Source organism: Echinops telfairi, unplaced genomic scaffold (genome assembly GCF_000313985.2).
Source record: "Echinops telfairi isolate 266 unplaced genomic scaffold, ASM31398v2 ScPeMD7_6;HRSCAF=24_1, whole genome shotgun sequence".
NCBI classification, from domain to species: Eukaryota; Metazoa; Chordata; class Mammalia; order Afrosoricida; family Tenrecidae; genus Echinops; species Echinops telfairi.
Window position 1 is genome coordinate 14,403,980 of NW_022103903.1, and position 20,816 is coordinate 14,424,795.

At 37.9% G+C, this 20,816-nt stretch overlaps 1 protein-coding gene across 2 annotated transcripts in view; it reads left to right on the top strand.

The window, feature by feature from the left end:
• Nucleotides 1–20,816, top strand: part of ARL13B (ADP ribosylation factor like GTPase 13B) — an 86,828-nt gene that overhangs the window by 9,355 nt on the left and 56,657 nt on the right. For both annotated transcript variants that reach the window (XM_045286258.1, XM_045286259.1), the window contains exons 2-3: nucleotides 6,413–6,483; nucleotides 15,809–16,058. In XM_045286258.1, coding sequence (XP_045142193.1) covers nucleotides 6,413–6,483; nucleotides 15,809–16,058 — 321 coding nt within the window. The remainder of the gene's footprint in view (nucleotides 1–6,412; nucleotides 6,484–15,808; nucleotides 16,059–20,816) is intronic.

Here is a 20,816-nt window from a genome sequence, read left to right on the forward strand (position 1 = left end):
TTTTCAACGTTTGTATTTATATAGCCAATAAGTATCAATGCATTTTGATTGCATGCTTCATTAATTTTCGATGGAAGACGTTGATAAGATTCTTCAGTTTCTTCATCACTAACTTTTGTGGTTGGTGGATACATTTTAATCATGGTGGTACTGATTGGATTTCCTTGAAATCAGATATAACCCTATTACAGACAGCTTTCTACTTCAAGAAAGACCTTGAAATGTCCTTTCTGATAATGAATGTGATACCATTCTTTTTCTATTGTGTTATTCCTAGCGTAGGAAACCATATAATTTTCTGATTCAAAATGGCCAATACCAGTCCATTTTAGCTCACTAAAACCTAAGGTTTCAATCTTTATGTGTTCCATTACATTTAACGACTTCCAATTTTTCTAGATTCATACCTCATATATTCCAAGTTTCGATTATTTTTTATTTTTATTTTTTTAACATTTTATTAGGGGCTCATACAACTGTTATCCCAATCCATACACACATCAATTGTGTAAAGCGCATTTGTACATCGTTTCTCAAAACATTTTCTCTCCACCCAAACCCCCGACATTAGGTCCTCATTTTTCCCCTCCCTCCCCGCTACCTCCTCCCGCATGAGCCCTTGATAGTTTATAAATGGGCATTTTGTCATATCTTGCCCTGTCTGACGTCTCCCTTCATCCACTTTTTGGTTGTCTGTCCCCCAGGGAGGAGGTCACACACAGTTCCATGTAATTGGTTCCCTCTTCCCTACCCATTCTCCCTTTACCCTCCCTGTTTTGCCACTCACACCACTGGTCCTATAGGGCTCATCCGTCCTGGATTCCCTGTATTTTCAGTTCCTATCTGTACCAGTGTACCTCCTCTGGTCTACCCAGATTTGCAAGATCGAATTTGAGTCATGGTAGTGGGAGCGGGGAGGAAACCTTTAGGAACTAGAGGAAAGTTGTATTTCTCATCATTGTTACATCGCACCCTGACTGGCTCATCTCCTCCCCGAGACCCCTCTGCAAGGGGATCTCCAGTGGCCTACTAATGGGCTTTGGGTCTCCACTCCGCACTCCCCCCATCATTCACTATGGTAAGATTTTTTGTTCTGATGATGCCTTACACCTGATCCCTTCAACACCTCGTGGTTGGATAGGCTGGTGTGCTTCTTCCATGTGGGCTTTGTTGCTTCTGAGCTTGATGGCCGCTTAATTACCTTCAAGCCTTTAAGACCCCAGACGCTATACTTTTTGATAGCCGGGCACCATCAGCTTTCTTCACCACATTTGCTTATGCACCCATTTGTCTTTCGATTATTAATAGATGTTTGCAACTGTTTCTTTTGACCTTGAGTTGTGCCTCATCAGCAGATGAAGATCCCCAAAGTTCCACATCCACAGGCTGTATCCCATTCACGTTACTATGGTCAACTCTACTTTGAGGAAGCAGCTCTTCATCAGTCATATTTCTTTTTTTTTTTTTTTCATCAGTCATATTTCAAGCGCCTTCTGTCCTCCCGCATTATTTCTGACAGCATTATTCTGACAATGGAAGTTTGGCTTCCATTTGTTAGGCCTTCAGTATCTGCAAATGTTTCCATGTTGTGCTTACGGTTTTCAGCAGTTACTTCCTCCAAAGTGGGGGGCCAATTCCTTCTCTGGAGTCTGTTCTTAGCAGGGACACTCGGCTGAAACTTGCATTATGAAAATGGCACAATCTCCCTTGCCACAAATGAAGATGATCTGAAGCACCTTCTGATAAAGTTAAAAGAATATAGCCTTCAGTGTGCATTACACCATACATTACCCATAAGCAACATCAAGATAAATGGAGAGAATGCTGATGTTGTCAAGGTTTTGTTTTATTTAAATTAACAATCAGCCCTCATCAACACAACTGCTAAGAAATCAATTGGAGTATTACATTGGGAAAATCTGATGAGTAAAGCATGCTGCCATGGCCCACGCCATGGTATTTTCAGTCACCTTATATGCATGTAGAAACAGGACAGTGATAAAGGAATATCAAAAAGAGTTGGCCCTATGGGTGGATATGGTGACAGGGAATAATATTGCATATACTGTGGATGGCCAGAAGAACGAACAAATCGGTGTTGGATGAAATATGGTCAGACTGCTTAGAAACAAGGATGGATGAAGTTCTTTTTTTAAAAATCATTTTATTAGGGGCTCATACAACTGTTATTACAGTCCATATATAATCAGTAGTGTAAAGCACGTTTGTACATGCATTGCCCTCATCATTCTCAAAACATTTGCTCTCCACTTAAGCCCCTGGCATCAGATCCTCATTTTTCCCCTCCCCCGCGCTTCCCTCCCAGTAGAAGTTCTATCTTGCTGAATTTAGGCATGCAATCCAGAGAGACTAACCACTGGATAAGTAGGACATCATGTTTAGAAAAGTAGAGTGTTAGTGAAAAGGAGGAAGACTTGCCACAAGATGAATTGACAGGGACTATACAAACAGCTACCACTGTGGGAATAGCACAGAACCAGGCATCTTGTCATTCTGCTACAGTTAGGTTCACTATGAGGCAGAGCTGACTTGATGCCCCCTGACAATAGCAACAACTAGTCTGCCAGCTACTAATCAATTGATGTTCCATCTAGTATGTGAAGTAGGTTGCGTTAGTCTGAGTTCTCTAGAGAGACAAACCCAGTGATACTTATATTTGTATAAGAATGAATTTTATATCAATAAGTAATTTTATATCAGAAGGCATCCTAGCCCAGTTCAACTCAGGTCTGTGAGTTTGATGTTAGCCTGTCCTCTCTTCAGATTCATGTAACTGCAGGCCGATGATGCAGAAAGGTGAAATGGGATGAAGGCCAGTGAGTGCAGAGTCTTGTGGATCAAAGGTTTGTGGGAACAGAGCAGGGTACCAACAGCTTCCTGGATCAGTGGCCCACAGTGGCCACCTTTGGAGGCACACAGAGTCCCAGTAAGGAAGAAGATGAAGAGGCAGAGAGGAAGAGTATTTATCACTGTTTTTATTATAGAAAAAGGCACACCACACAGAAGCATCCTTAGGCTGTGACTTTATTGAGAGGTTAGACTCCACTTCACACTAAACAGCATCAAGTTGACATAAAATCTAACTGCCACAGAGGTTATGATGGAAGTGGGCTAAATGTAAGGGGTGTGGGGGGTTGGGGAAGGACAGACCCCAATACCTAATATAGGGCAGCCAGAAACAGCCACATGATTTGTTATATGTATATAGCTGTATAGAGATTTTAAGGAAAACAAAAGGACTTAAGTAATCCTTTAAAATTATAATTATTGTTATTACAAACCATTACGTTTAAGCTTTCAAGGAAACTTGTTGGTTACCTTTTCCTTTTATCTTCGTTCTCTTAGGTGAAGTAAGTTGTACTTGCCCTACTTGCAGAGAGTATAAAATAAATGACAGGGTAAATAGTTTTGAAATATGAAACATGCTATATAAATTCAGAGTATTGGTTATTGCAGGGTTTGGTAAAAGCTGAGAGCTTTTAGTTCTGAAGTACTTAATTTGTAATACCAAACTATGCTTTCACTTTATAAAACTTTAAAATATTTCATATTCTACTATCTGAGATTTTCATCCTTTTACCTCTGAAACCGTTTCCAGCATTGCCATTTTTTTAGTCTCCTTATTTTCTTTGTGACTTTAAGGGTTTCTTAAATGATTCTTGAATTTCCTATTCCATTGAGTTGATTCTGACTTATAGTGACCTTATCGGACAGAGCACAACTGCCCCTGAAAGCCTCACCTTCCTTTCTCAGAGTGGCTGGTAGTTCGAACTAGCCTGCTCACTGTGCCAGAGGAGTTGAGTATAGGAGTAGTCCCGAGGACAGATCTCTGAGGGTCTGTTAGGAATTTAGTGACCTAAAAAATTGGGACTTTAGACATGATAATTATGTCAGGAGGTAGAGTTCATCTCTTTTTCTTCTTCTTTATTCTTTGGATTGTCTATTGTACCCTTTTACTTTATTTGCTTAGAGAACAAAGGGAAAAACACTTTTGCATTTTTTGTTGTTTTTTGTTAACAGTTTTATTGGGAGTTATCCACATGTCATATAATTCAATATTTCAATCATATGAAGATGATTTGTATGATCATTATCACAATTAATTTTAGGATATTTTCTTCTTTCCTGTATTATTAGCTCCCCATTTTCTCCCAACTTCTCCTTTTCATACCCCCAAGAAACCATTAATCTAGTAACTGTCTCTACAGATACACCCATTCTGGATTTCTTATACTAAAGATATATGAAAACAAAATAAGTCAAAAAACTAACAACAATAATGAAATAAAATAGAGAAAACCTCAAAAAGAAAGCAGGAAATATTAAAAACTAGAGCAACTTAAAAATGGATCAGTAGGGAGATCAAATGATAAGTGTTGAAGTTTAATTTAACTGCATCTGCCATAATCCACTTTCCAATACACTCTGCCTGGTAGCAAAGATATTCATTTCCCTGGTCTATGTTCAGAAGGAATTCACTGAAGGCTTAATCCTTTTTTTTCCTTCATTTAAAAAAAACCCAACAAATTGAATACAACTTTTAAGTGGGTCATAAGGTGGGGTGGGGGCCGTGTCAAATAAAATGTTACATTTTAAGTGGAAAAAACAAGAAAGTAAATATTATATATACTGTATATACTCAAGTATAAGCCAACCTGAATATCAGATGAAGCACTTAATTTTACCACAAAAATTGCATTAAAAGTGTGCTGAAAAACTGGGCTTATACACAAGTATATATGGTAGATATAAATACAGATATGTATATATGTAAATATATAAATCTATAAAGTTAGGTGTGTTTGTTTATATATGTGTAAAGAGAATACGGGAGCAAATGGACATTGGGCCGCTACTTAAATCTTACCTTAGTACAAAAACGGTATGTTCTTATAATGTGGAAATGTATGATACTCACCTTTCCAACATGATCACTGAAAGACAAAATGGTTGCATAAGCAAATGTGAACAAAGCTGATGGTGCCTGGCTATTAAAAGTTATAGCATCTGGGGCCTTAACGCCTTGAATTTAAACAAGCAGCTATCCAGCAGAGAAGGTACAAAGCCCACATGGAAGAAGCACACCACCTGTGTGATCATGAGATATTGACAGGAATAGATATCAGAAGTTCAAAAAGAAGCAATCAAATTGACATGAAGGTGTGTAGACAAAATGGAGACCACAAACCCACCTGTAAGATCATCGAACAGTCCCTTCCAGAAGGACCACACAGAAGGGATGATCCAGGGGGCCAGTATAGCACTGGTGAAACACAAAAATATCATCTAGTTCTTTAATATTCCTTCCTGTTATTAATATGGTCTTGGTTTTACTTCATTAATCCCTTTAGATCTTTGTATATTCATTTGTATAATTAAGATCAGTCAATGTATGAAAACCAAGACAGATAAACCCTTGATAAAAAATTTTTGTGAGTAATGGTTCCCTGATGGGACGGGAAGGAGGGGGGCAATAGAAATGATGACTATATAATCCCACTCAAGGGGAACAAATAATAGAATTGTAGGTGAATGGATACATTGGATGGTGTAAAGATATGGTAAGTGTGCGTGTGCGTGTGTGTGTGTGTGTGTGTGTGTGTGTGTCTAAAAGAGTTCCTGGGGGCTAGGATGGGGGAGGCAGGGGATAAACGGGAGATGATATCAAAGAGTTAAAGAAGAAAGAAAATGTGTTGAAACTGATGGGGACAACAATTATACAATTATACTTGATTGAATTATGGATTGTTATAATATCTGTAAGAGCTCCCAATAAAATGATTTTTTTATTAAAAAGCTAAATTTCAACCTAACTATATCTACTTTAATTGTCTCAGGCTATTCATATCCCTCAATTCTGGTCACAGGGAATTCACTATAGACTTACCATATATACCCAATTATAAGCTGACCCAAATATCAGCCAAGGCACCTAATTTTACCACAAAACTGCATTAAAACATGTGCTGAAAAACTCTTATACTCGAGTATATGTGGTATAGATCCTTCAAATGGATTTTGGACTTCCACTGTCATTCATAGTCTTCTGCAAACCAGGTGTATACATGTTAAGCTCTGATACCATTCCCTGCTTTTGGTTTGGATTATATATTTACAATCCTTAGATCATACTTTTGGTGTACTTTCTCCACGTGAGCTTGGCTGCTGCCTCATTTAGATAGCTGCTTGTTTGAATACAAGCCTTTAAAGACCCCGGACACGGTTCTTTCTATTTTTCATTAATTTTGTCTTTTGAATCTGTTTCAATCATTGTTACCCTTAGCATCCAGGAGATTGCTGGGTATATAGTAGGTTTTCCTTAAAGGTTCTTGAATGAATGAAATTGCATTTTTTCCCCTAATATTAAATTTTACATTTTTGTTATTTTAAGAAAGGTGACCCTTGTGATGGTGGGACTTGATAATGCTGGTAAAACTGCAACAGCCAAAGGGATTCAAGGAGGTAAGCTCAAATTATTTATATGCTTTTTATTCTTTTTTGTATATCCAGATTATTTACTTATTGTTTTTAATTTGTTTTATTATATTTATATTAACCTTGGACTCAAGTTATATGCTTGAGTTTATACTCTATTACTTTATAGTATATCGTTTATAGATAGACTCTGACAGAACTACAGTGGCCTATTTTCATGTTTCAGATTTGGAAATTTGTTTCAAATTTGTTTCAGATGCAAAGGTTTTCTGATACTCTGATCGGTTTATAGGAATCATATATACATTCTAGCCGACAAGAGAGGGAAAAGTTTTTAAAAACTATCATGCTTTTGCCTTTAAGGACGTCCAGCTTCTACTTACATTCTATTGGCCAGAATTTAACCACCTGGACACACTGAACTATGAGCGTATAGAACCATAGTTACCTCATACAACTTTCTTAGTAATAGATTTCTGTGTTATTAAAGTGTTTGATGTCATATATATTATATAGAAGCAACTATGCTTATTTAATATTCCTTAATTATAAAAATGAATGTGTATATACCATATATACTTGTGTCTAAGCTGAACTAGATGCTGCCACATTACTTCAGTTCACATTCGAGAACTTTTGGTTTTTGGAGCTGGCTTCAAATGACTCCTACCAACTCATATCAGCAAGCATCATTTGTTTTTCCCAATTCTGTTTTTAAGTGGCCATGGTATTCATAACATAGAAACTGGCAGACATTACATATCCAGGCCTCCCGTCTCCTCTCCCAGAGAGCTGATATTCAACCTAACCGGAACACTATTAGAACCTACTCTCATGTCCACCCCTAGCGGCCATGGATGCTGGGGATGGGAGTCTATTCTAAACAACCACATGACTGGTTAAAATATCCAGGATTATCTGACCATTGTATTTCCAACTGGGATACTGTGATACTATGGATTAATTAGGAGCCTCTTCTAGTCACAGACTCTGTGCTGTGGCTCCCACACAATGATTGGGTGGGGCTGTGCAAGTCAGTATACGTGTCAGGCTGGCTAGGCTTTGGTTCTCCGTATTGTATGATTACCCTCTATTTTTGGTCTCATAGACTTTTCACCTTGTAATAGATTGTAAATCCTAGCTTCTGTGCCTATGGTTACGGTCTCATGTGAGAGAGGTGTCCATTATATTCATGAGGCAAGATTGGGGTAGGATGTATCTTGAGTCATGATCTTACACTAGACAGAGGTTGTGACTCACCACCAACTTACCCCAGTCACCACCCCTATTCAAGTTACCTCATTCACTGTCTTACTAAAGTCATGCCCTGGCTTGAGTCACACCTTTTATCTTACAAGAGATAATCTAGGAAGGGAGACAGCAGAGGGCGGTGCAGCGTGTGGGTGGGACCTGATCACCACTGAGAAGAAGGAACCTGGGGTTCCAGCACTGAGAACATCTTAGGCTCCGCGGATAGTGAGCTATAAGACCATTGGCAAGATACAGAGAGAAGCAAAAGCAGAAGAATGGCTGCTGCAAAGGAGACCGCTGTGAGATAATACAGTTGGCTTCCCAGCCCACAGAATGAGAGAACTGAGTACTTTCAGGGGGAAGGCTTGCTGGACTGACTCTGGGAACTAAAAAGCTAAAGGACTTTGTAACCCCCAATTAGGGCAGAGGCTGAGCCAATCCGAAAAGCCTCAAGGACTTAAGAAATGGGGACCAGAGAGGCTTTTCTGTGGGCACAGCTGAGAAAAGGCTGTCCTGATTGAAGAACTGTATCCTGAGTTTTTCCTGAGCCTGAATTGTTCTGGCTCATAGTATCAGCCTTGGGCTGTAACAAAGATCAGACTCCCCTGCCATTGCTATTTTCACAGAAACCACTGCCATTTTAGGTGAGAAAATCTTTACTTTTATGAATTCAGTACTCACATTATTGAACATTTTGGATGCGTCAAAATCACGACAGCCTAAATGCTCTTTATCCACATCACTATCTCCCATGTTCAAGTACATATTTGCGATGACTCAGTATTTATGGGCTACTTTATGCTTGCATGGCTTTGGTAGCCCAGGGTTTATATTCATTGCATTTTGCAACTCAGGCATACTTACTATGTTTAGCGGTATAAATCAGTAAAACTATTTAGTAATCTGTGGTCAGTAGCAGGATGACAGCTATAAAATTATCATTTATAAGTTTAAATCTTTGAGCTGTTTGTTCTCACCCTCTGTGCTCTGTGTTACTGCTGTCTCCCATTGTTTGGCTGATAGTCGGAGGAAGCTGATAAAGCCAATGCTACATAGTTATACTACCTCCTTAGATCCACTGCTTATCTCTGCCTCAGTTTTGAGACAGAAACAAAGGCAGAGCACAGATTACAGGAAGACAGTGCCTCCATTATAAAGTTGATATTTTTCCACGTCGACTTGCAAACTGTAAAGCTGTAGCCTGAATTTATCCCTCTCTTAGAGGGTTTTGAAAATGGCAACTAAAATAGCAAATATTTTAAATCTTACAGCCGTCTTCTGTAATACAATAAGCTGAATTGTCCTGTGTTCTTCCTTTCAAGGTGTCATGGGATAAAATTTTAACAAATGGTTTGCTGTGATGTAAACCAGAATGACTGGTGGTCTAGTTTGTTATACCAATGTTAACACCTGCTGCACAACTGCTAATTGAATAACATGATAGATCTGCTGAGTGTGATCCCACTTCCTGATTTCAAATTCTACTTCAATCTCACATCTATATTCCACTTCATAGTATAGCACCGATGAAACATACAGCTTTCCTCTAGTTCTTTGGTGCTTCCTTCCCCCCACTAGCATGATCTCAATTCTACCTTACAAATCAGACTAGACCAGAACATGTACACTGCTACAGCTAAGAGCCCACAGCACAGGGAATCCAGGACAGAAAAACCCCTCAGGACCAATAATGAAAGTAGAGATACCAGGAAGTTAAGGGGAAGGTGGGAATCAACCACAATGATCAATATATAACGCCCGCCCCTGGGAGGGGGTGATGAACAACAGAAAAGTGGGTAAAGGGAGACAGCAGACATTGTAAGATATGAAAATAATAATAATTTATAATTTATCAAGGGTTCATGAGCGAGGGAGTGGGGGAGAGTTGGGGGGAAAATGAGGAGCTGGTATCAAGGGCTCAAGTAGAAAATGCTTTGAAAATGATGATGACAACATGTGTACAACTGTGCTTGACACAATGGATGTCTGTATGGATTGTGATAGGTTCTGTAAGATCCCCCAATAAAATGATTTAATAAAAAATAATAAATAAATAAATAAAAGAAACAAAAGAGGAGATGAGAGGCACACATCTTTCCATCCAGTCAAAATAATAATGGTGAGGATTAGGCTTGGCCTTTAGTGTCATGACCCAAAAGTCACAAATGGTATTTCTATGGATGTCCCATTGGCCAGACTTCAATCACATGCTCACATATCATAACAGAGGAGTTTGGGAATTTCTTAGAAAGAGAGGATGGACATTGAGGGTTCAGGGGTTCATCTGGGTTCCTCACAGTGATCTATTTTTTCAAGTGAGAGTAATATTTATTTCATTATAATTTAGAATTCTTCAGTGGGTTTTCATCCATTTTGTTCAAGGTAAAGTTCCTTATCAGGACTTGTAGGGCTTGGCTAACTGTTGCCTGTTCATTATCATCTCCTTCTGTCCTGCTCCCTCGGCTTCCCTTTTGCACTACAATCAAGCAAGACACATCAGTTGTAGTTCTCAGTTGTGTGCGCATTCAAGCCAGCCTGCTCAGACATTGCAGCTTACTATGCTGCAATAGCCTGACCTCCACCCACCCCGCTGGAAAACACGCCTTGTTCAAGAGGTCATTTTCTGCTCAAAACCTGTCACCTTCTTTATCAGGTTGTTGGTAGGTGCCACCTAGTGCCGATCCTTAGCGACCGTGCTACGCACAACAGAAGGAAACACTGCATGGTATGCACCGTCCTCACACTTGTTCTTTACCTGAGCCCATTGATACAGCTACTATGTCAATCCATCTCAACGAGGGGCTTCCTCTTTTTCACTGCCCCTCCACTTTACCAAACGTGTCCTTCTTCAAGGACTGGTCTCTCCTGACAATATGTATAAAGTATGTAAAATGAAGTCTTGCTAGCTTGCCTCTAAGGAACACTTTGGGTCTATTTCTTCAATATAGATCAATTTGGCCTTTTGGAAGTCCATGGTGCTTTGAATTTTCTTCTCTAGCACCACAATTTAAATTCATTTTCTTTGATTTTCCTTTTTCAAAGTCCAACTTTCACATGCATACAATGCAGTGGAGAATAACCGTGGCTTGGGCAGGGCATCTTAGTCCTCAGATTAATATCCTTGCTCTTTAATACTCCAATGAGGTCTTGTGCAGCAGATTTACCTAATGCAATATGACTTTTAATATTGACTGCTGCTTTCATGAGCATTTGTTGTGGATCCAAGTAAGACATAATCCTTGACAACTTCAACCTTTTATGTATTTATTGTGATGTTAACTATTGGTCCAGTTGTGAGGATTTGGGTCGTCTTTACATTGAGTTGTAATTCATACTGAAGACTATAATCCTTGATCTTTTTCCTCCTCACTTTCAGCAAGCAAGGCTGTGTCATCTGCATACTGCAGGTTGTGCATAAGCCTTCCTCCAATCCTGATGCTCCTTTCTTCTTCACATATTCTATCTTATCAGATAGTTTATCATAGACTTGGTTATTTGCATTTTTGCGCTTTTCTTTTAACACCTTGTCAATATTTTTCTTACCATATCTTTACTATATTGTAGTTACTTGTTTACATGTTCCTTCCATAGACTGAGGGTTCTGTAAAATTTGAAGCTAAATCTTATTAATCTTTTAATTTCTAAAACCTGACAGAGTGTTTGGGATCTGACAGATGTTAAATAGTTATTGATTCTACATTTATATTTTGTTGTAGAATACTGAAGTCTGGAGGGGTGATCATGTGTCTTTGTATCTTTGGTTTTTATATAATGCTTACTCTATAATATACAGCCTATTAGTAAATTACAAGTATTGATGAATGGATGGATTGATAGTGTTCTCGGAATATTGTTATCATTTTATCTGCACTTACATTGCTCTCTCTGCCTAGAATGTTTTTTCTTTTATGACTGTGTAACTTTTAAGATTTAACTCCCATTTAAATCATTTCCTCTCTGACACCTTTGTAGACCACAAATCACCCCTTTTTCCTCTCCGTCTTCTTCTTCTTAATGCCTTCACCCTGTAGTCTAAAGGGTCTTTTCATCGAATTCATTCATTCTGTGTTATTTTCACTAATATTTTGTCTTTGTGTATTGCGTACCATAAGTTTTTTAAGGCCAGCATATATTCATCTTTATATTCTAATGCATAATAAAGTCCTGGTATGGAGCAGGTGTTCATTCAGTACAACTGGTAGTATCTTTTCCTCTACTTCAATATAGTTGATTTATTTTCACTAAAGTTTTCCAGGTGGACACCTCAGAAGGCATGCTCAAAAAACTGCCTATTTTGTCTGGGAACCATTCAGGCCAAGAATATATCCCTATGTTCAAATATCTAGTATAATCCTCTTTCTGCAAAAGCAAGTTACATCTAATATTACACCTAAAAATTGCCTGTTTCTCTTTTTATAATTAAGTTCTTAGTTGTGAGACAATGTAGAGACTGGCTCTTACCTCACAAATCACATGGATTCAAAAGGGTATGATCTGCAGAAAATTTATATACAAAAGAGACAGAAAGTTGGTCTCTGCAGCGTAGACGATCTAGAGCCCAGAGCTTGATTAGGGGCAAGGTCATAAACAGTTCTCAAGGCATACAAAGAAACATTCGTCCAGGCTGTTCAAATACAGAGGGGAGGATGAGGCTTGAGAAATTGAAGTAATAATATCTTTGCAGGCACTGTTTTCTTTAGCCCCTGCCAGGGCCAGGTGTCCGTTTATCTTAGACAGAAAGACAGACCACAGCTGCATCATTAACTCTGCAGTACACCTATCAGCATACTTCCCCGACCTTGGGCCATGAAATGTGAAGGTCCTGTCCCACTTGCCTAAGGAACAAACAGCTTCTCCTCCCACATTCAGTGACAAGATGTGACTTAAATTGGTTCCATTAACTTTCTAAGGAGCTATATAAACTATATTAAGGTGCTTGTGGTAGAGTGAGGACTTGTAAGGCGGTTCCTTTGTCACATCTATACTTACCACCAAATAGCCTTCAAATTTATGTTTGTAACACTACTCTTCCCTCTTCAGACATGGGACTGAAAAGACCCTCTGTACCAGTGTAGTACAATGGGACTTTATACGGTGATGGACATGTTCCTTATCAGATCAGTGTAATAGTGTTCCCGCTAGCCAAATGGGACTTTCAAACATTTGAAATGTGGCTAGTGACATTCAAGAACTAAAACTTAAACTTTATTTAATTAAAACCAAAAATAATTTTAAAAGCTGCATTTAAACAGATTATATATCAAATCCTTCCTATATCATTTGCAAGACCATTGACATATTCATTGCACATACCTTTCCTCAACTACATAAACTGTAACTATACCCATGCACCTTACCAGATAGAATACACAGGAATCCGTCGTACATGTGTGGAAGATAGAATGGAAAGGCTCAATACCATCAGGCAAAACAAGGCCCAGGGCGGACTGTAGAACAGACCATCAGTTTCTCATTTGCAGTTCTGTTTGAAGCTAAAGAAAATGAAGACAAGTCCGCAACAGCCGAAATAGGACTTTCACTATATCAGACCGGAAGTTACAGACCTTCTCAAGGTCTGATGCAGTAAACACTGCTGACTGAAGACCACAGGAGTTGTCTTCAGAACATCGTACATGAAAATAAAAGAAAGTTTTACTTCAAGAAAGTAAAGACTGAAATGAATGTCAGAAGAGACTCTGAAACATACATTTGAACACAGAGCATTTAAAGCAAATGGAAGAAATTACTTAAAAGAACTAAGCGAAGATTTCAAAGGGCAGTGTGGGAAGACAGAGTAAAGTATTATGCTCAGCATGTCTTAAGCAGAAAGAACTAAAAAAATATATTGAAACCTCGGGTTGCAATATTTACAGACTCATGGGCAAAATAGTGAATGATTCAAGAAGAATCAAAAGAATATGGGAGGAATATACAGGTCACTGTTATCAGACTGAAGTGATCCACATTCAACTATTTCAAGAGATAGCATATGATCAAGAACTGGTGGCATTGAAAAATACAAGCTGTATTGATGACATTGGTCACAAACAAGGCTCTTGAGATTGACAGACTGAAGCACCCCTGGAAACACTTACTGTGCTACACATAATTTAAAAACACCTGCTATCAGCTGGATTTCGATGAAACAGAGACTGCCAAAATACGTTCACCAGTGTTTATTGTCTAAGCAAAGGCATTTATTAGACTCTGTGGATCATAACAAACTATAGATAATATTGCAAATAATGAGAATTCCAGAGCACATAATGATGCTCATATGAACCTGTTCATAGACCAAGAGGCAAATGTTTGAACAGAACAAGGTGATACTGACTGGTTGAAGATCAAGAAATGTGTGTGTCAGAGTTGCATTCCTTCACTCTTACTTATTCAAGCTGTATACTGAACAAGTAATCCAAGAAGCTAGCCTCTATGAAGGAGATTGTGGCATCACGTTTGGAGGAAGGGTCACTAACAATCAGCAATATGAAAATGGCGCAATTGTGCTTGCGGAAATTGAAGAGGACTTGAAGCACTTATTGATCAAGATCAAAGACTGTTGTCTTCAGTTTGTATTACAACAACAGAAATCCCCCCAACTGTCCTAATAGACAACCTCATGAAAAACAAAAAAAAATGGAGAAAAGATTGAAGTTGTCAGATTTCATCTTACGTAAATCCACAATCAATGCTCATGAGAGCAGCAGTCAAGAAATCAGATGATGTATTGCGTTGGGCAAATCTGATGCAAAAGGCTTCTTTAAAAAGTGTTAAGAGCAAAGATGTCACTTTGAGGGCTAAGGTGCACCTGAACCAAGTCATAATTTCAGTTGCCTTTAATTCCTATGTAAGATAGACAGTGAATTTAAAAGACTGGAGAAGAATTGATGCTTTCACAAAATGGTGTTGATAAAGAATATTGAACCTACCGTGGACTTCCAGAAGAACCAACAAATTTCTGTTGGGTGAAGTACTACTAGAAGGCTCCTTAGAATTATTAAGACATTCTTTCATGTAATTTGTACATCATGTCAGAAGGAACCAATCCTTGTAGAAGGACATCGTGCTTGATAGAATGTCAGCGGAAAAAGAGGAAGATCTTCAACAAGTGGTGGCAACAAAGTATTCAAAATGTTGTCAGAATTGTGCAGGATTGGGCGTTGTTTTATTCTGTTGATAATAAGATTACTTTGAGTTGGAATTAACTCTGGTACCTACCAATAAAAGGTTCCCTGGTATCACAATGATTACACAGTCACTGCTAATAGAAAGGTCTGTACTTCAAATCCACAAGCCTCTCGTAGGAAGAAAGCTGAACTTCTGTCACAAGAATCACTATGAGTCTTACTTAATTTGATGGCACACAATAGCAATATCAATATGGAGAACCTGGGTGGGACAAATGGCTAATATACTATGCTGCTAACTGTAAGATTGGAGCTATGAATCCACCTAGTGGTGCCTTGAAATAAAACCTAGCGATCTACTTCTGAGAAGTCAGCTATTGAAAATTCAGTGGAACACAATTGTACTCTGACACTCACAGGTTTCCATGATTTGGAATTCACTGGAGAGAAAAATCTCCAAGCCCGCAAATTGCACATTATTGTTAGTGCTACAGTTAGGTCAATAACAACATAAACCAGTAAATTTTTAGTTGGATGTTTTATAATATTTATTCTCCCCTAGTCAACCTCCTTAATGTAATGCTTGTTAAATAAGCAACTAATAAACATGTGTTGTTGTTTTGTTTTTTCTTTTTTTAAGAAAATCATTTTATTGGGGGCTCATACAACTCATCACAATCCATCCATTGTGTCAAGCACATGTGTACATTTGTTGCCATCATCATTCTCAAAACACTCTTTCTACTTGTGCCCTTGATAATTTATAAACGATTATTATTTTGTCATGTCTTACACTGTCCAATGTCTTCCTTCACCTACTTTTCTGTTGCCCATCCCCCAGGGAGGGGGTAAACATGTGTTTTGTATTAAAATGTAATTGAATACCAGGTTCATTCCATTTAAGTTATAAAGTTAAACTAATTCTATTAATATAAAACCTAAAAAGATTGTTTCTTTTGTGTTATTCGAAATAGAGCATCCTGATGATGTAGCTCCTACTGTTGGATTTTCCAAAATTGACCTTAGACAAGGAAAGTTTGAAGTCACCATCTTTGACTTGGGAGGTGGAAAGAGAATTCGAGGAATCTGGAAGAATTACTATGCTGAATCCTATGGAGTAATCTTTGTTGTGGATTCCAGTGATGAAGAGAGAATGGAAGAGACAAAAGAGACAATGTCAGAAGTCCTAAGACATCCTAGAATATCGGGAAAGCCTGTCTTGGTGTAAGTAGCAATTGGGTCGTAGTAAACATAGAAGGAGTGATGTTAGCCAGTTTAGAAATTTTCTTATAGATGATTGAATAACTTAAAATAATCACCAGGAGTATTATAAAAAGTATTTAAATTAATTGGGAGTTATTAATATTAGTAGCGTCTTGTTATAATGCTGTCTGTAGGGATTAAGGGTTTAAGTTATACAAATATTATAACTAGACATTCAGGGTACTTAAATATAAACTATTTATTGTGTTGGTGATGTACTTTTTTATTACATTTTCATTATGAAATAATCTATTAGGGTTCCAAGAACATTTAAAATGTTTTTCTTCCTTTATGTTTTACTTTTGGTATTTTCTTGAAGAATATTATTTGAAATTTATTTGAATGGTTTATAATTCTAATTGACATCAATTTTTCTGTACTACATTTTCATATTGAACATGTCATTTGTAACTTGGTCATACACCCATATCAATGTGTTCAAGTGCATACAAAATTAAAACTAAGTGATAAAGGCCTTTTGTATGGGAGAAATTCAAATAATTCATGAAGAATTCCATTATCATGTCATGCCTTTTCCCCACATACTTTTGAAGCCCCCTACCTACGCAATTGGCCCTCAGAGCATTTATGCATAGTAAACACTAGATGGTGCTATAATTATGAGCCAGACTACAGTGAAAGTATTTTAAAATGCATGCTGGATATTGCTCTTTCACTTTGACTAGGTTTAATGTATGCATTTGTTTTCATGTCCTTTCCCCCTCATTATTGTGAGTCATTATTAAGTTGGGAGTGAATCCATGTATTAGGTCATTAGCTGAGACATATTCATCTAATGATACTGAAGAAGTGATCTTCAGTTGTCAATAGACATTTTTTTTAATGTGGCAGATTTGAAGCTCTGACTACAAATGGTGAAAACTTTGTTAAATCACTTATTGGTAAAATTTATACAGTTTAGTTTTTATACATTAAATTAGAAAAATTCTGGGGTTTGTCAAATCAATTCTCACCTTTATTGAATCTGAAAGAAAATGTTACAAACAAACTTTGTTCAGACCACCCTCATACATGTACCCACAGTCTAAAGTCATCTTTCCAAATGTGGGAGCACAGAACCAATGATTTTTAGACAAAATAAAAATACTAATGACTGATGGCCATTTGAAAAGGAAAGAATGAATAATATTTCATATAGAAATATTTGTTAATTATGAATTCCATTTAAAAACTTAATATATTCTTTCATGCATTGATTTAGCAAATATCTATTGAACATCTACTTTGTGCCATTGGAATATTGTTCTGATGATGCCCTCATATACAACAGAATGAAATGTAACTTGTTGGGGAACAATTGAAAAATTTCCATAGGCAAAGTTATACTTTTATATTGTGAACCTTTAATTGGTATAGTCTTGTTGACAAAAGGAAAGAGGAGATTTTAAAAGTTTGGATTTAAAATGCATGATTTTATTTGCTTATAGCAGCTATATTTCTCTAATTCTGTTTTGATTCAGCTATACTATATTTTTCATATAATTGTCAGTATATAATCAACTGACTGTAATGTGGTTCCTACTAAAAGGGGAGGAAAAACCCAGAACTGCTTTTTCTAGGAATAATTATCAATTCATGAGCATCTGATCTCTAGGAAGCAACTGAGACTTGTTTTGCTGTTGTTTTCTTACAGGAAAGTGATGAAGGGAAAACAATGAAAAAGTAAAAAAAATTGGTTGCAAGTTCACCTGAAATTTCCTCTTCCATTCTTATTTAAATGATATTAAAATAACACAAATAGCAAGGGAAAAGCTTTTAGTAGTTGTAAATATCACCGTGGGCACAAAAAGTATGCATTTGACCGCTAACCCAAAGGTTGGTAGTTCAAACTCACCCACCCAGAAGTGACTCAGAAGACAGGCCTGCTGATTGGCTTCTGAAAAGCTCTGGCCTTGAAAACCTCGTGGGGCAGTTTTCCTAAATAACAAGTGTTAGCAGCAACTATAGACAACAGGGACGACTGCTATTCATATTTATAATCTTAAATGTATAGACTTGCAGTAGATAATACTAGTGAAATTGGAATGAATAAAGGACTGACCTACCTCTGGTTTCTTGATGGCATTTAAAAATCTGCTGGATAGTAAATGAAAGGACTTCTAGTAGAGCCCCACTAAGCTCATTGCTCGAGCTTGTGAACTAAGGGAAGGGAGTTTGTATTATGAAGCAGGCCGTAACTTCTTGTTACACAGCTGCTTTTTCGTACTCCCAGACACCTACTCACGCTCATCTGCAAAGTGTAAAATAGTACCTCCTTTTGTCCATTCATTCCTCGGCTGAACCTCATCTGGATGATTTAGGAGCTGCTAAGCCTAGTTAACTCCTGCTCCCACCTCAACACTCAGGAGTGAGCAAACAGAACAACGTACCTGAGAAGATTAATTCTATCAGTAGTAGGAAATGAACCTGAAGAATTTGTATCTTGCCCATAGTCACAAATTAAATTATAAATTGCTACTGTTGAGATTCATTGTTGATGTGGGAAGCCAGGGAAATAAATCCTGGAATAGCTCTTGCTTGGCCACCAGCCCAATATCATGCATGATTGTAATGATGCTCAGGCCAATTTGGAGGAGCTTCATTCAGAAATGAAAATAAAACACCTCTGATTCAATCTTAGCCATGCTTATAGATATCCCAGCAAGACACTTTGTTGAACTGTCTTTGTACTATAGGTGGTGTGGTTTAATGAATTCCCTAATTTGGCCTCTGCTCTGGGTTTTTGGCCAACAAAACAAACAAAAATAACTTGAGGGGGATTTTCTAGTAATGAAGGTGCATTGACTTCTGAGTATTTGTTGAGCATCAGTCCAAGTAGGGAACCCAGCTGGTAACTAATAATGGGTATATTGATTGACTAAAAAAATTCCTGTAACAGAGGGGCTCTTTCCAACCGAGCTATTCTGGTTGGCAGGAGAGACCCGCTTGCCTTGGAAAAACAAATTCAGCTTCAGGAACCCATACAGACATTCCCCTGTATACCTCTTCCTGACACGGATATGTTTACACCTACAGTATATCTTTTTACTCTAAAAAGACATATCACCTTAAGCATAGCCTATGAGCTGCTACAGCAAATTATTGTACCCAGAAGAGAAAGAGTGTGTTGTGGAGTAATGGCCGGTGTCAGAGATAATGGAGAAATGAGAACGTGGAGATTGGAGACTGAACAACTCTCTACATCTTGGGAATAAGGTAGTCCTATCAGAGAAGATGGCTTGCCAGGACTCTCCTAATTCATGTACACAATTCTGAATGCATGTGCAAATTTGCTTAGAATGAATCATAGTCCTTACCAAATTCCCAAATGAGTCCATGACCAAAGAGGTATATGTATATGGAGATGTATATACATATATTTTAATATGTGATTTTTCCCCCCTAACCTTTCTTCCTAAGTTGACTGACCTTCTACATGTTATTAAAAAAGGTTAGTTGCATATTTCCCTGAGTAATTCCCATTATTATGAGAATGAGGAGAAGTGAACTAGGTTATGGGCTGTGCTATTAAATAGGAGAATCTGGCTCCTTTTTAACATGCTAGAACCCCATAAGTTTGGATTACCTATTTTACTTAATTACTTGAATCTTAGATATAATGATGAAACCTATAATTGACTATTTTCAGCCTTTGAAACTCCTATTCGTTGTATTTATAGAGCCCATTAATGTAAGATTTCCTTTTTTATTTCACTGGGATCTTATCAAGCTTCCAACTTCATTGAGTTCTGCTCTTGACTCATCTTCAAACCTCTTTTCAGAGGGATCAATCCTTTTGTCTCTTAATGGGATCCAGACACATAGATGCTGTAAGACATAATCCTAGCTGCCCCCAAGGGAATTCTGACTCATAGGGACCCTATGTAATTTACAGTAAAGTTTCTCAGCTGGTTGACTTTTTAGCAATTTTGACACATGGAAATGGCAGGTGTTCCCATCTTCCTCCTTACCCCAGTCCATTCAAAAACAAAGGAACAAAGAGGAGAACAGTGTTGTTACGCACCGGGATGTTATCCTTGGGCGACAGCATCATTGTCAGCCTGGACTTTTTAAATTGCTGAAGTGGGGGCCAATGATGCTTGTTCTTTTCATAGCTCCTCCAGATCATTCTGGTGCACAGAAAATTGGAGAACTACTGATGAAGAAGAGAGAATGCGGGCTTTCTGAGGTTACTCTCTCTGAGGTTCTAATGCCTACCTGTATTTTTATGAGAATTCCAAATAATTTATTTGAAGCATCTATTACAGTATTTTATTAGTGTTTTTTCACAGTGATTTTGAATATGATTGTGTAATTGTTCTTTCTGGTGATACACTTTGTCTTAACTAACTCACTGCCTCATGGTGACCCTATATATTGGCTGCAAGGTCAGAAGTTTGAAACCAACAGCTGCTCTGAAGGAGAAAGATGAGGCTTTCAAGTCCTGTAAAGAGTTATAGTCTCAGAAACCCACAAGGGCAGTACTGCTCTGCCTTAGACAGTCGTCATGAAGAAGCTTTGCCGTGGTGAAGATGAATTAGGAGAGCTCTTTGTGCAGTGCCTCTTATCAACTCAAACAGCTCAGTGCATATAAGGGATGACATTATTCGGTGATTAAAAATGTGAGCCTCTCACCTTCCCGACACAACCGCTGAAGACAAAGCGGGTGAATAAGCAAATGTGGTGAAGAAAGCTGATGGTGCCCGGCTATCAAAAGAT